The sequence below is a fragment of the Acomys russatus genome, chromosome 11, assembly GCF_903995435.1.
Source record: "Acomys russatus chromosome 11, mAcoRus1.1, whole genome shotgun sequence".
Taxonomy (NCBI): domain Eukaryota; kingdom Metazoa; phylum Chordata; class Mammalia; order Rodentia; family Muridae; genus Acomys; species Acomys russatus.
In genome coordinates, this window is record NC_067147.1 from 23,258,216 (window position 1) to 23,273,304 (window position 15,089).

Sequence of the window (15,089 nt, forward strand, 5' to 3'; positions counted from 1 at the left end):
TACACATCAGCTGCAAGATCCACTGCTTAGCAGCCTTAGGGCTACAGGAAAATCTCATTTGTAAGACACAACTGCACTTGGAAGTCACAAGTATGTAGTTAGCATGCTCCCTTAAAACAAGGTAGCAATTACCTAGCGATTAACTGTTAATGTGTCTATTCAAACTGATTTTCTGTCTTTTAAAAATAGCAGAAATTATACAGGGCTTAAATCAATTTGATGTAGAAAATTAGTTTTCCCTTCATGTGCTAGAATTTCAGCATTAAAGAGAAATTGATTCTAAACTACAGAGCTGGCATGCAGAAGAAAGAAAAATACTTGCACTACTCATGACCCCCAGTTTCAAACTGTACTTGCTGGCAAATCATGAAGCACTGTCTTTTGTGAGTTCTTTGTTCCGCTGGAGGTGGAGGTGAAAGAGGTCAGTCTGAGCTCATAGGGCTCCCTCCTCTTAATTCAGACCTGGGACATAGAACCATGAAGAAGTCAATCTGTTGCTAAGGTCTGAAGTAAAGGAGTTTGTGAAGTTTGATGTGGTGTTGTGTTTGTTCATTTTAAATAGAGTCATATACTATGTAGCGCAATTGGAGTTGGAGTGTACGGTCCTTCTGCCTCCACCTCCCAAGTGGCAATTACAGACACATCCCCCAAGCTGTAATTAGTCTTCTTGTAGTAAATTCTCTTTATCTGTTTTAAGTTATGTGCCTGTAACACTACCAGGAATGACTCCTCTAAATACATTAAGTATTGAAATTTATCAAACATCTTGCAATTTTGAAGAGAACTGAATGATTGTCTTCATTTTAAACAAATAATCAAAGTAGAAAAAAGGTACTGAACCTGAAGCTACACAGGAGGAAGTGGAGACCCATGGTCAGTCAAGCAGCTAGGCCATGCTCAGTGCAGATATTTGCTTTGTCTCCAATTACAGAAGCATTTTAGTATTCTGGTGAAAAATCAGTTGTATATTTTTAAAAGTTATCGTTGAGTGCAGAAGTGAAAACACCACAGCCTTTGTGTGTGTGTGTGTGTGTGTGTGTGTGTGTGATTATAGACTGCCTAATTGAACTCTGGACAGTATTTTACCAATGTCTGGACCAGTACTAGGTACTGTCTGGACAGTATTCTAATACATGTTGCAAATTCTGTACTCTGTGTTGTTTAACTCCATTTCAGTCTAGCAAATAAGTTTTCTTTAGTTTTAATTTCTTACCCAATTTAATAAAAGAGAAACTAACTTTAATATTGAAGGTCTGAGAGCACACAAAAGAATTTCCAAGAATATTGGATTTGTTTGTCCTAGTATATGATCTTAGCAATGGCTAGTTTTAAGTAGGTTCCCAAATGTACTCCTGTGGTCACACACGTAGAAAAATAATGCTTGGTGGTGCACCAGAGTAAGTGGACAAAACTACTTGAGATTTGGACTACTGGTCACATCTCCTTCTGGGAAAATGCACTCAGTTCTTCAATACAATTTTAGACCTATGGGACCAATCCCAGCTTGACAGGTTACTGTATACTGCCTTGAAGTACTCTAATGAAAGAGAATAAGTGAGGTTGAGATTTGGGGAAACTGAAAAACTGACTATGGAAATTCACATATTTTTCCTATCTCATACCTATCATTTATATATTTATAAAAGAACTAGATAATTTTGTAAACTATAACTATAAAAATATAGATTTTATTTTAAAAATCCATGCAATGAATTAGTCTGAAAGATAACAGAATTCTTAGAGAGTTAAAGATTACAAAATAGTAGGTATTAAAATCATAGCCACTGCATAGTTTATTGAGATGATGCCATAGAAATGTTATCATCACTCTAGCTATTAATGTTATGAAACATGAACCCAGTGATCTATTATGGCCAAGAAGGCTCAGCACAATTATAAGATGTTAGGCTAAAAAGACACTGTATGCATGAAATGTGTTGGAATTGAAGCTAACATAATCATTTTGACTATTAATAACACATAATGAGAGCACAGATTACCTTTATAGGATTTCCATCAAAAAAATACACTACAAAATGAGGGAAAGTAGAAGAATCATTGATGGATGGACTCCCAAGAGAACCCCATCACAATGGTCAAAGTGGAGGAAGCAGCAACACTAAGGGGGTTAATAACAAAACTATAATATGAAGAAAGAATATGTACCATTGCCACCATAAGACAGAGTCTGTATAAGTTTAACTTCATCACATATATATGTATATACATATACATACATAATAGTACATATTTATAATTGAGTAGAGAGAAGTAGTGTTGAAAAACTAGTGAGGTGACATCACTGGGATACAGAATTTCTGGACTCCATGGTATGCACTAAATTTGCCAAGTAATGAAAATTTATGCAAGGTTTTAAACCAGGTGAATCATATGACTAAGGCCATAAACAAGCCACAATAATCAGACAAATCTGTTCAGAAGTGATAACGTGGTTATGATGATTTGAGTGGCAAAGTATTCACCAACTGCCATTTATCATCATATTTAGTTATAATGTTTTATCACATTGAAGCAATTCTTTGTACCATGTTGCTCCTATTTTAGGTGTGAGGTTACCAAGAGAAAAACATCCACTATTTCCTGCACTCCATACTCCGCTGTATTTTCTATGTTACTCTACTAACAGGTGTTGGTAAGGCGCATGCACAGGGCCACCTGGGAAGGAAATAGATGATCAAGGGTCTGTAATTAGGACAGTAACTGCCTCTATCAACAATCCGTTTGACTGACACAGAGGGTTTGCTAGTAAAACAGAAAAACTCTCCCACTCTGTAAGAGCCTAGTAGATGACTGCTGATAAACTCCTCTGGGACTCTGTGAGAGAAGCAAGACAAAGTTATAAAACTGCCGGCATGTCCCAAAGAGTTGACTACTGATGATAAGAAGAAAACAACAAAGTGTGGGTGCTGAAGCTGAGGGTCCCTCATGTCAGGACGTGCAGAAAATCATGAGGAAGAGAAAGGTTACATTTGGTACTAGGGCTGTTGCCTCTGTGTGCATCAGAACAAAGGATTTGCATTAATTAATGATGTTCTCATTGAAGATAATTGTTAGATGCATCTTAAAATGTAATTTTGTTTGGTTTGGTTTGGTTTAGTTTGGTTTTTTTTTTTTTTTTTTTTTTTTTTTTTTTTTTTTGTTTTTTTTTTTTTGAGACAAGGTTTCTCTGTGCAGCCTTGGCTGTCCTGGACTTATTTTGTAGACCAGGCTGGCCTCAAAAATCACAGAGATCCACTTGCCTCTGCCTCCCTGAGTGTTGGGATTACCAGCGTTCACTACCACACTCATCTTAAAATTTACTTCTTTTACTATGAATGGAAAATAAGTGAAAAATAGTAATATGTACTTCTATACTTTTCTTCTCAATTTGAGGATGTTGCCAAAATATTTCTAAACCAGAAAAGGTAGGCAAATAGAAGATTAGAACAAATTGATTTTTAAATTTCCACCCTGGAAGAACCTATAAGAGTTTCCCCAAAGTCTTCTCTGATGAGCAATCTGAGAAGATAAATTATTGTAATAGTTTATCACCATAGCAACAGGCTCGGATAAAAGACATGTAGTGTTATCTAATTCGAACTCTGAGTCCTTTGCCCCTCAGTGATTTTCCCTAATTTTGTTCATAAAATTTAGCTGCTTTGTCCCAGAACTGTAGATTATGTAAAAACAAGCAACACTTACGCTTTTGGCAGGATTGAATACTGTTTTAGGTATTTATTAAGCAATATCTCTCATTCAAAGGTGATCTACCACATCTAATATACTTCTCTGCTCTTTACTATGTACCTGACACACTTGACAAGAACAAACAGATGTCAGTACCTACTGCCATCTACTGTCAATACGTAACTCAGGGTTTGATTTTAGGTGAATAGCTGGTGTCAACACTTGGGTATGACATTATTTACTATTATTTATTATAGCCAGATATGTTCAGTTAGTACCTTTTTATTGTTCAGTTATTCCAACCTTGTGAAGAGCTCACCACATAACAGCGTAATTGCTTATATGTTTTAAATATAACTGGTAATAGCAGAAACTAATGAAAATCCAGGGGATTTCACATGCACTCATAGCAACTTGGAAAGAGGACAACTCACGGCAGCTTGTAAATGCTTCTACAAGTTTCCTCCTTGGTGAGAAAATGAGCACGTTAAACTGACATATTTGGGCTATGAAAGTGATTACATCTAAGGTCAAACTGAACTGGAACAGTCAATGTGTAACTGCTTAACGTGCCCTATACTTGTCTCTCAAAAAAGGAAAAAAAAAAAAAAAACAGTTTTGGTAGATTTGATTCTCAACTCTCCAGTCTACTAACTGGCCCCTAAGGAGAAAACAAGTGAATGCACTGGGTATCTCCACCTTCCCTATGCTGTCTTATACCCGGTGCATTTCCATAGTGTAGGTTTTCACTCTGAAAGATGAGGAACACTGCGGATACGCTCCTGCCTGTGAAGAGGTGTGGGAAATATCTTTGCTTTCTACTGTTATGATAAGGACACCATGATTCAAAGCTACTTGGAGAGAGACAAGGGTTTGACAAAAACTTCCAACTAACAGTCCATCATGAAGGGAACTCAGAGCAGGAACCCATGGGCAGAAACTGAAGCTAAGGTTTTGGAGGTATGTTGTTTACTGGTGCAGTCCCATGGATTGCTTGAGCTTGCTTTCTTATGAAACATAAGACCACCTCCCCTTCTCAGGACTGGCACTTTCACAGCATGCTGTGCACCCCCCCACATCAACCATAAATCAAGAAAAAATGTTCTAAAAGCTTTCCTATAGGCAAGCACATGAAGGAATTTTCTCAAGTGCAGTTCCTCTTCCCAGATGACTCCGGTTAGTGTTAAGTTGGCACAGGTGCTAGCCAGGACACAGAATGACTGCAGTAGGAATCTAGAAACCTGCTCCCTGGCACTACAAATTTTACATTAAACTTGTTCTAATGATAGTTATTTTGCTTTTTTTATGGAGCAGAAGAAATGAGAATTGGAGAACAAAGCGTTGAACAAAACGTGATCCTTTATGCTGAAAAGTCAATAGCCCTGCTTTTCTTTAAATGGTTGCCATGAGAGGCTTTATCTACATTTGTATTTTCAATGTGTTACAGCCAGCAACCTCCCTCATCAGTGAGGAAGCATGAGTTAAGTACAACTTTGCAATCTTGCAGGCAACTTTCACCAAGCTGACGTCAAGGAGTGCATTTCATTTCCCTGATAATTTTCGATCACAATTTTATTATGAAGAGTTGACTTTAGTCAGTCACTAAAATCTAAAAGATGCCCTGGAGGCCATTCTCATCAGCATCACCTTGTAGCAATTAGAAATGTAAATTCTCAAGCCCACACAAGCTCTACCTAACCAAACCTCTGATATTCTGTCAAAAATCCACAAGCCCCATGCCTGGATTTTAAGCTGACTGCAGGTTTCAGAGTGATAAGTGGTCCCCTGCAAAGACACAAGCACAAAGTAAAGTTCTTTTCTTTATTCCTTTTCTTCAGACAGTCTTACTTGAGTAAAAATAAAAAATAAAAGACGAAGTCTGTCTGAAGTTTCAATATCTTAGGAGATATCAAAAATTATGTGTGTGGTGTGGATGGTTGTTGGGGGATGGTCTGATGTATTTTGATGCTAATTACCGTTTGTTGTGCTGTGAATCTCTTGTTTAATAAAAAGCCATTCCACTTGAGCTGGACAAAGGAAATAGGTGAGTTTTAGCGAGAGAGAAGGATCCTGGGAAGAAGAAAGACCACCACGAGGAGAAAGGAGAGAGACCTAAAATGAAGAGAGGAAGGTTGTCATGGGTTAGATAGAGGAAAAGCACATGGCCGGTGGTGTGGATGGAGAATCCAGCCCAGATAAAGAACATTAGCAAGTATTTGGGATTATGGATGGGAGGTAGCTTGATAGAAGTTATTGGAAACATTTGGCATGGAACTGAGGCAGGGATCTCATGCTTGTCCCACTATGGGAGGTAGTTTATAAGATTGACATCTGCCCTGCCCTAGGTTAACTAAGGCTATTTTAAAATATAACAAGTGTCTGTGTCTTGATTAATTATTAGCCGTGCCTACAGGTTATACAGATAATTTTAAAGACAATAGATTGGGTGGAGGAGTAGGGCAGAGCAATGGTGCTTATATTTATGATATGATGGTGTGCAGGTGGTTCATACGAAAACATTGCAATGTGGAAATTACACTTTGCGCTACTACTGCTATTGCTGCCCTTGTTTGGCATGGAAATCTAGAGATAAGTACCAGAATTTATATCTTTGGCTTCTCTGCCTCCCTGGAGCATCATGCCTTCATTTAGATTTAGTGTTCCTGAGCACAATCAACCAGCAGGCTTCCCTCATCTTGGTAGACAAAGCAATTGTAATCCCAAGAAGCAAACATTATTTGTAGATTAAAAGCCATATGTGTGTGTGTGTGTGTGTGTGTGTGTGTGTGTGTCTATCTATATACATATACTATTTGTAAGTGATAAATTTCAACTTAGCAACAAATGGATAAAAAGATAGGATATTAGTAAGATGGTCCAGCAGGGAACCAAAAAATTAAATCTAGCCAGGCCACCAGTAATATTTGAAAGATTGTTTCACATTATAATAGAAAGAAAAATCAGTAAAGTCCTGACCATGCCCATCAGAGCCTGAGGGTGTGCAATACAGCTGAGATAAATGAAATCATTATTTGGTGAGTTTGCCCAATTTAAAAATTGGGAAACTTAATGATCTTCCCTGGAGTGATTCTATTTCCCAAACAGTAGTATTCTTAAGTTTTGGTCACTATGATTCTCCTTTCTTATTAAAAGAAATGAAACATCTTCCTGGGGGAAGGGGGAGTCAATGGTGCTGTTTTATAATTGCCCTAGACTATTTTCCCATAAAGAAAAGTCCTAACATTGTAGGACATTTTTATACATTTAGTAGATAATTTGAATAAATCTAGATAATTAATTTTCTTTTTCTTTTTTTTTTTAGTTTTCGAGACAGGGTTTCTCTGTGTAGCCTTGGCTGTCCTGGACTCGCTTTGTAGACCTGGCTGGCCTCGAACTCACAGCGATCTGCCTGCCTCTGCCTCCCGAGTGCTGGGATTAAAGGCGTGTGCCACCACGCCTGGCTAATTTTCATTAGTTATCTGAAAGATGTACATATATTTCTCCTTCTTGACAACAGCCAGTCCCTGGACAAGGTTGATTAATTTGTTTTTTAATTCAAATTCAAATTATGAAGCATAAAAATAAAGACTAGTTTTTCTCAGAAACAGTCCCCCAGCAAGAATTAATAATATTAAAAATAATACAGGTAACAAAATCATAGTTTCAAGAAAAACATTTGTTGAAGCTCTGCTACTGACAAAAAAAAAAAAAAAAAAAAAAAACAAAAACACAAAAAAACAAAACCTTAGTAAATACTAAGGTGATTTGAACACTTCCCAGTGTGTTCTGTCAATGTGTGTACCTGAAGCAATGTCTTGGCTTGAATTAGGACCGCTTATTCACAAAAGGAATGATGGCAACCAGAATGGAGAAAATAAACAGGGTTAGGGAACTCTAAGACATAGAGCTTAGTGTGTAACTCAGTTTCACCATGTACACCTATAAAATAATTAGTTATAATTGCTGCTTTCTTAAAAAAAAGGACTACATATATGATAGTAGGTAGATACAGCAAATATTGTGATAGAAACATCCTATCCTTCAAAGACACTAAATTTTGAAATTAATAGTTGTGAACAGCTTTTAATGTATAATGTTATTGTGCAAAGTATCAGAACTAGTTACAGTGAAGTTCATTTGATAAAGCTGTGTGTGTAAATGGGAACTTTTTTTTGTGACTTTATAAGCCGTAATCTTAAAAATATTTGGCTGAATCGAGAACAGGTTTCACCTGGAAACTATATATTTGTAAGTTCATTGCTGTTGTTTCCCAATCACCTCACTGAAGAGAACTGAAAATACTAATACCAAGAAATATAGCATTCCACTACACCTGTTTTTTAGTTTTATTTGATAAGCTATTAATCTGTCTTAGACCATGAAACCTAACAAGCCAACGTAGCAAATAAGATGTAGACTCTTTCTCTAAACAGATCTGTAAAATGTTTTTCCAACAGCAGGTGGCAATCTTTGTAAATCTGATTGCCGCTGCTCTGTTTTTACCTATGCAGATGAAATGCACTTGTGGTCAGGCACTAAGCTTCAGGCACTGAGACTGGCTCAGACACCTTCCAATATCAAGAGGGTCTTGCTTCATCACGCTCTACCGTTCTAATGGAATTGCTCCTTTGGCAACACACACGTTTTTGTTTAAGGCTTGTTAATTCTCAGGCGGTGCAGGGATTTCATTGTTAATCTGCCTGGGCATCCTTCGCAGCAGAGTTTCTGCCTGCTATTTGTCTCTTATCGTTCTGAATTCACATGGCCTGAAGAATTAGCAAAACTAATTTTAGACATCAGGCCAGAAGAAAACCTGCTGGCAAGTTGCAAAACTTGAAACTAAGTTTCTAGACCAGAGAGATGCTTCCTTGGGTACAGGTGCTTGCTGTCTTGCCTGAAGACCACTCAGGGAGGGGTCTCTGAGTTGCTCTCTGCCCTTGGTATGTGTGTTGTGGCAGGCCTGCAACCCAGCCCAATAATATAATTAAATTTAATAATAATTTAAAAGACACTTTTTTTCTGATGCAGTTATTAGTGGTTAACTGAGAGAATTCTTTTAACCTATTACTTATGGAGAAATGCAATGTTTTGACTACTGGTAACTCTTAGAGCACTTGCCTTTTTAAACTGTGGTGGTCATTTTAGATGTAAGCCAATAGCTGTATACTGCAAAGACATAGCAAAATTCTGTAACCAGGTAGCAGAAGAAAATAGGAAACCTTTGCATTGTTACCTGTCCTGTTGTTGTGACAGAACGCCCTGCAAAGGCAACTTAAGGAATAGAGGGTTTAGTACATTCCATCATAGAGAGCTGCCATGGCACCAGGAACCTAAGGTAGCTGTTACATTATATTTACAACCAACACGCATGAAGAAAGCTGTGCTCAGCTTTCTTTCTTCTTTACATTGAATCAGGGAAATAGAGTGCATGTTCCTGCCCCAAATTACCTACTCTAGTAAATTTCTCAAAGACATGACTTGAGATCTGTCTCCTAGGAGATTCTACATAGTGTCGAGTTGACAAATGTAAGCCATGTGTGTCTACCATTTTCCTCGCTTTAACACAAAACAGACCACTCTCAATACATAACCTCTAACTCCTGTCGGCACAGGCTAATGACCCTCTCATAACGCAAGATGCATTTAGTCCCACTTTAAAGTTCCTATAGCTCTAATCAGGCCTAATACTGTCCAAAAGTACAAAGTCCAAGTTCACCGGGGACACAAGGTGATGTCACGATGGCGAGCCCCTACAAGATAAAGAAATGCACACTTGACGAACAAACTAGCACAGAGAATTATCCATAATGCAAAATGAAGAATGGAAGACTCGTAAGGAATGATCAGACAAACCAATGTGGCAACCTTCAAGTGCAAACTAGAAACCCTGCAGCTCCTCAGCTGCCACCTAGGGATTCAGAGAGAATCATGAGAGCCCAGAAGGCCAGCCCTTCCTTCCCTGCTGCCTGTAGCAAACCCTGCCTCTCTCCTGGGCTACTCCCATTTCATGTCTATCTACAGCCTTCTTTGGTCGATGTCTCATGGTTCTGGCATCTGGGACCATCAGAAAACCCCACTACAATGTAGGCTTCACCTTCACAGCTTCATGAAACACAGCCTTGGGTTATCAGCTCTCTGGAAGGACGCAAGCTTCTGTGACTGCTCCAATGCATTTCTCTAACATCTCCTCAACCAGGACAAAGAGAGTTATACTGCCAAGTTTGGGTTACCAGCTCAGGACAGAGACATGGCACACAGTCAGATCAGCTTTCGTGAGCTGACACCAGTGAGAACGTCACAAAGGTTCCTTTTCTGCAACTTTTTCAGTTTAGGCAGTCTCATTCAAATGAACCTCCATTTTCACTGGAAAGAGCTCCGGATGGGTGAGGTCTTGCACTTAGGACATCTATTCTGTTGTCCCAGTGCAGTGTCAAATCAGTGTCACTAATATCTTCAACAATGACAGAATGTTTTGTTGTTCTTGTCCACATTCTCCTTCTGAGAAGGTTTAAATTTGTCCACACATTTTCATCATCAAAGTGCATGATTTTTAATATCTCTCTGCTTCACTTAAAGCACTTCATCATCATCACTTTTATTACTATTGTGTATGTATGTCTGTGTATGCTTGTGTGTGTGTGTGTTTGTGTGTGCATGAGGCATGAGCTTCTGTTATATGTGTATGCCAGTACAGTAACATGCGAGTCATGGGGTATATGCAGAGATCAAAGAACAGACATTGAAGGGTAGGTTCTCTCCTTCCACTGTGGGTCTTGTGGCTGGAATGCAGGTTACCAGGCTTGCATGGAAAGGAATTTTACAAGTGGGGACTCTCCATTACTTCTTGTTTCTCTCTGTAGACTTGAATGAGAGCAGTAAGCAGGAGCCGGTGCCTCACATTTAAAGCTATCCTGTCTGAAGTTCCTTCCACCGAATACATCAGTCTGTCCTATGTGACCTCATTCAAGTACTCAGAGCTCGGACAGGATACAGCCATATCACTTGCAAGATATTCATGCAGAATATTGCACGAGTGGCCTCTATTCCAGTTTCTGATGGTGCTCATGTTCACCTCTGAAACTGATGGGTCCACATCTCTCTCCGTCTTCCATTTTTCTAGATTCTCACCAGTATGGCAAAAAGCTATGTTTATACTTTTGGGGGTTCTTGTAGGTAAAACATTCAAAGCTATTCCATATCTCTTCCACTAACCAGTTCCAAAGCCCTAAGAACTGCAAGGTCAATTTTATCATGACAATGACTCTACTTCTTGATAACACAGTCCTCTGAGAAAAGCAACTTAAGAAGAAAGGAGTATATCTTGGCTCACAGTTTGATGTAGCTGGTCATCTTGTATCCACAGGCAGGAAGCAGAAGTGCTGGGGCTTGGTTTTCCTTCTCCTTTTTATTCAGGAGCAGTCAGGATAGGTCTTCTCACCTCAGCCTAATATAGGTGATTTCTCACCAACATGACCAGCCCAGAGATTTGTCTCCAAGATGATTCTACAACCCTTCAAATTAGAATCAACCCAAACTAACACACCTATAGAATAAACACAGTGGGGCATTCACATTCTCTGGGTTCACGTCACTAGGCAATTACAAGACCAACCCCCCCCCCACTCTTTTGCATGTTTGTATCAGTCTCACCTATGGTATCATGCTAAAATTACGATTTTTTCACTTATATACTGTGTCACAATTATTTTAAGGAAAGAATTTAGTATTGTAAAGGAATAAAGAAAATATGTATAGTATATGAAGTGTTATCATCTGTGCTTACATGCATACTACATTCGTTAGCCATAACACGTCATATTTTACCTATAGTGATCTTTTTAAAGATTGAATATTGAAAAAGAGTGGGTGAATTGAGATGTCTAAGGTCATCCATCGTGGTGATATTAAACAGCTTTAAAAATGAAAGCATATGAATCTCAACAGGACCTTCTCATTTGATTTGCTTAGTACTTAAAGCATAAAGATTTAAGAATGTTTTTGTATTCTCAATAAGCAAATTTCATAAAAATAGTAGAAAATATGCCGTGATAACATAAATCGTACATGACCTAGTTATTATCCTTTGAGACTACCTTTAACTATCATGTATTTCAATGTCACTTTACAACAAATAAATTACAACTTATGGAACTATTCTGAAATATCAGGAGAATTTGGCATATATTATTTTAAAAACAAGTGCATTGCCTTTTATTAGTATCAGTATTTTCATTGAGAAAGTGGTCACCCCACACACACACACACACACACACACACACACACACACACACACCAGTTTCTCCTTACCTGGACACCGCTGCTCACTACACCTTCTCACTTCTTCACCGGTTCCTTCACACTGCTGTCCTGTTACAGCTGCACCCTGACACGTCCTCATCCTCCTCTCCCAGCCTCCATCACAGGACTTGGAACATCCACTCCAGTGACCCCACTGATTCCACTGACCATTGGCTGAAAGAAAGGGGTCTTCCTTAACAGCAAGCTTAACGGTCACGCACTGCATTGGATATGTGTAAAACTGAGGATGTTAAGTTCCCTTCTATTATTATTAATTTACTTTCAAGAACAAGCTTTTTCCAAATAGTTGACGTACTGTGCATTTTGTGATTAGAAAAATTATATTAGCGTGTCTATTCACAGGGAACCTATCTTTTAAAACCATAAGCCTAGCGCTAAATTTTATTAACATAGTGGTTATTCAATCTCAGAATCTCCTGACTTCTATTTCTACAGTATACAGTAAAAGAGAGTAACTAGTTTTGTTCATAATATTATATAAAACTTACTTCCGTTTTATAACTGTCTGGTGTGGCTCTTTAGGTCTTATGAACTGTAGTGTATTTGTACACAGGAACTGGCCTTACCTGTACAATCAGGGTTGTAGCACTCTCTGCTTTCTGCCCATGGCCCTCTGCACTCAGAGCCTCCATGAGCAGCTGCTGTGCACTGCCGGCTCCTCTGCTGTGTCCCATTAGAACATGTCACTGAGCAATGGCTCCATGAACTCCACTCCTGCCACTGTCCATCAACTACCAAAGGAGAAAGAGACAGCATAAGATGTTCCAATGCGGAAGGCTATGCAGGGAGCACAAGGTAACAGCAACTTGAAAGATGAATGCCAAGCAAGGATTCTGAATATAATTGCAGATCACACTGCATGAGATTCTATTACTACTCCACAAGATATTACTGCCTTTTTTTTTTTTTGCTTCTGTTTCATTTTACATATTTTCATTTATGATGGTTGACCGTGACTACCAACTTGATGGGATTTAGAATCATGCCAACAAATATCTGAACATGTCTGTGAGAAAATATCTAGACTTGGGTAGCTAGGCTGAGAAGACACACCCTTCATGTGATTAACACAAATGTACTGACTGGGGTTTGGGACTGCATAAAAAGGAGAAAGGAAGACAAGCTTATTTTTTTGTGTCTTGACTATGGGCACAATGAGATGAGGAAACGCCTGTTCCTGTCACCACTCCTTCCTTCGGAAAGTAAACACTGCTCTTGATAACTTGATTTTATCAGGTATTGTGTCAAAGCAATAAGACCAATAACTAATACCCTTATTTCTACTAGCTTATGCATTAAAAAGCTAAGACCTTGAGCTAGACATCAGAATACAGAACCAGGATAATGTGACCGAAGGCGAAAACTTGGAAACACATCACACAGATCATATTTTAGAATATCAGCAACTAAAAAGAAACAATAGATGACATGCAAAATAGATCAAAGTTATACAGTGTGTTGCACAGGATAATTTCAGACTACTGTGAGATACAGGTCCTGAGGGACTGGGACAGCTTGCTGCCTAATCTGGTACTCCAAGGAATCATTGAGAATACTGAGAACACAAATAGGAAAAGAGCTGTCTGCAAAAGGGTACAGCAAGGTCTTTAACAGAATAAAGGGGGGCATTTCCTAGAACAAGACACAAACTGTTGGGAAGGGAATCCAGAGATCCAAGTGAAGAGAGGCATCAAATGAAGTTGATCATCAACATAAAACCAGAAACACTAAATTGGTTAGAAGAAAAAGTGGGGAAGAGCCTGGAACACATTGGCACAAGAGACAACTTACTGAACAGAACACCAACAGCCCAGGCCTTAATGTCAATCATTAATAAATGGGACCTCATGAGGCTGAGAAGCTTCTGTAAAGCAGGAGACACTGTCAACAGAACAAAGCGACAGCCTACAGACTGGGAAAAGGTCTTCACCAACCCTACATCTGACATAGGTCTAATATCCAAAATATATAAAGAACTCATGAAATTAAACACCACAAAACCAAATAACCCAATTGAGAAATGGGACTCAGAATTAAACAGAGAATTCCTAACAGAGGAATATCGAATGGCCGAGAAACACTTAAAGAAATGCCCAATGTCTTCAGTCATCAGAGAAATGCAAATCAAAACAACTCTGAGATTCCATCTTAGAACCATCAGAATGGCCAAGATCAAAAATTCTAGCAACACCACATGCTGGCAACGATGTGGAGAGAGAGGAACACTCCTTCATTGCTGGTGGGAATGCAAACTAGTACAGCCACTTTGGAAATCTATCTGGCGCTATCTCAGAAAACTGGGAATAAGGCTTCCTCAAGACCCAGCTATTCCACTCACTGGAATATACCCAGAAGATGCTCCAGCACACAACAAGGACATGTGTTCAACCATGTTCATAGCGGCCTTATTCATAATAGCCATAACCTGGAAACAGCCTAAGTGTCCCTCAGTAGAAGAATAGATAAAGGAACTGTGGTACATTTACACTATGGAATACTACTCACCTATTAAAAACAACGAATTACCAAAGTTTGTGGACAAATGGATTGAACTAGAAATGATCATAATGACTGAATTAACCCAGAAGGTGAAAGACTCAAATGGTATATACTCATTTATAATTGGACACTAGCCCAAGGGGCATGTCCCATGAAAGTCTTTACTTACCAGGAAATTGGGACAGATGTGAGGATATCCTCTTGTGACTCTGGGTAGAGTAGTATGGGAAAATGGGGAAATAGAAGGATCCAGGGGGTCCTAGAAGCCTACAAGAAGAACATTATGATGGGCATGGGCCGATCTGAGCCCAGGAGTTCTGTCCAAACTATGGCACCAGCCAAGGACAATACGTGTAGTAAACTTTGAACCCCTAATCAGATGTAGCCAATGGACAGGACAGTCTCCACAACTGAGTGGTGAGTGGTGACTGACTTTCGCACAAACTCTGGTGCCCCATATTTGACCACGTCCCCTGGATCGGAGGCCTGGTGGCACTCAGAGGAAGGCTAGCAGGCTACCAAGAAGAGACTTGATACCCTATGAGCATATACAGGGGGAGGAGGTCCCCCCAGTCATAGTCATA

The 15,089-nt window shown here is 39.0% G+C and overlaps 1 protein-coding gene across 2 annotated transcripts in view; it reads right to left on the reverse strand.

Moving 5' to 3' along the window:
• Adgrb3 (adhesion G protein-coupled receptor B3) overlaps nucleotides 1–15,089 on the reverse strand; it is a 707,858-nt gene that overhangs the window by 428,542 nt on the left and 264,227 nt on the right. For both annotated transcript variants that reach the window (XM_051153002.1, XM_051153001.1), the window contains exons 6-7: nucleotides 12,573–12,737; nucleotides 11,995–12,159 (exon numbers count right to left, since the gene is read on the reverse strand). In XM_051153002.1, the coding sequence (XP_051008959.1) occupies nucleotides 11,995–12,159; nucleotides 12,573–12,737 (330 nt within the window). The remainder of the gene's footprint in view (nucleotides 1–11,994; nucleotides 12,160–12,572; nucleotides 12,738–15,089) is intronic.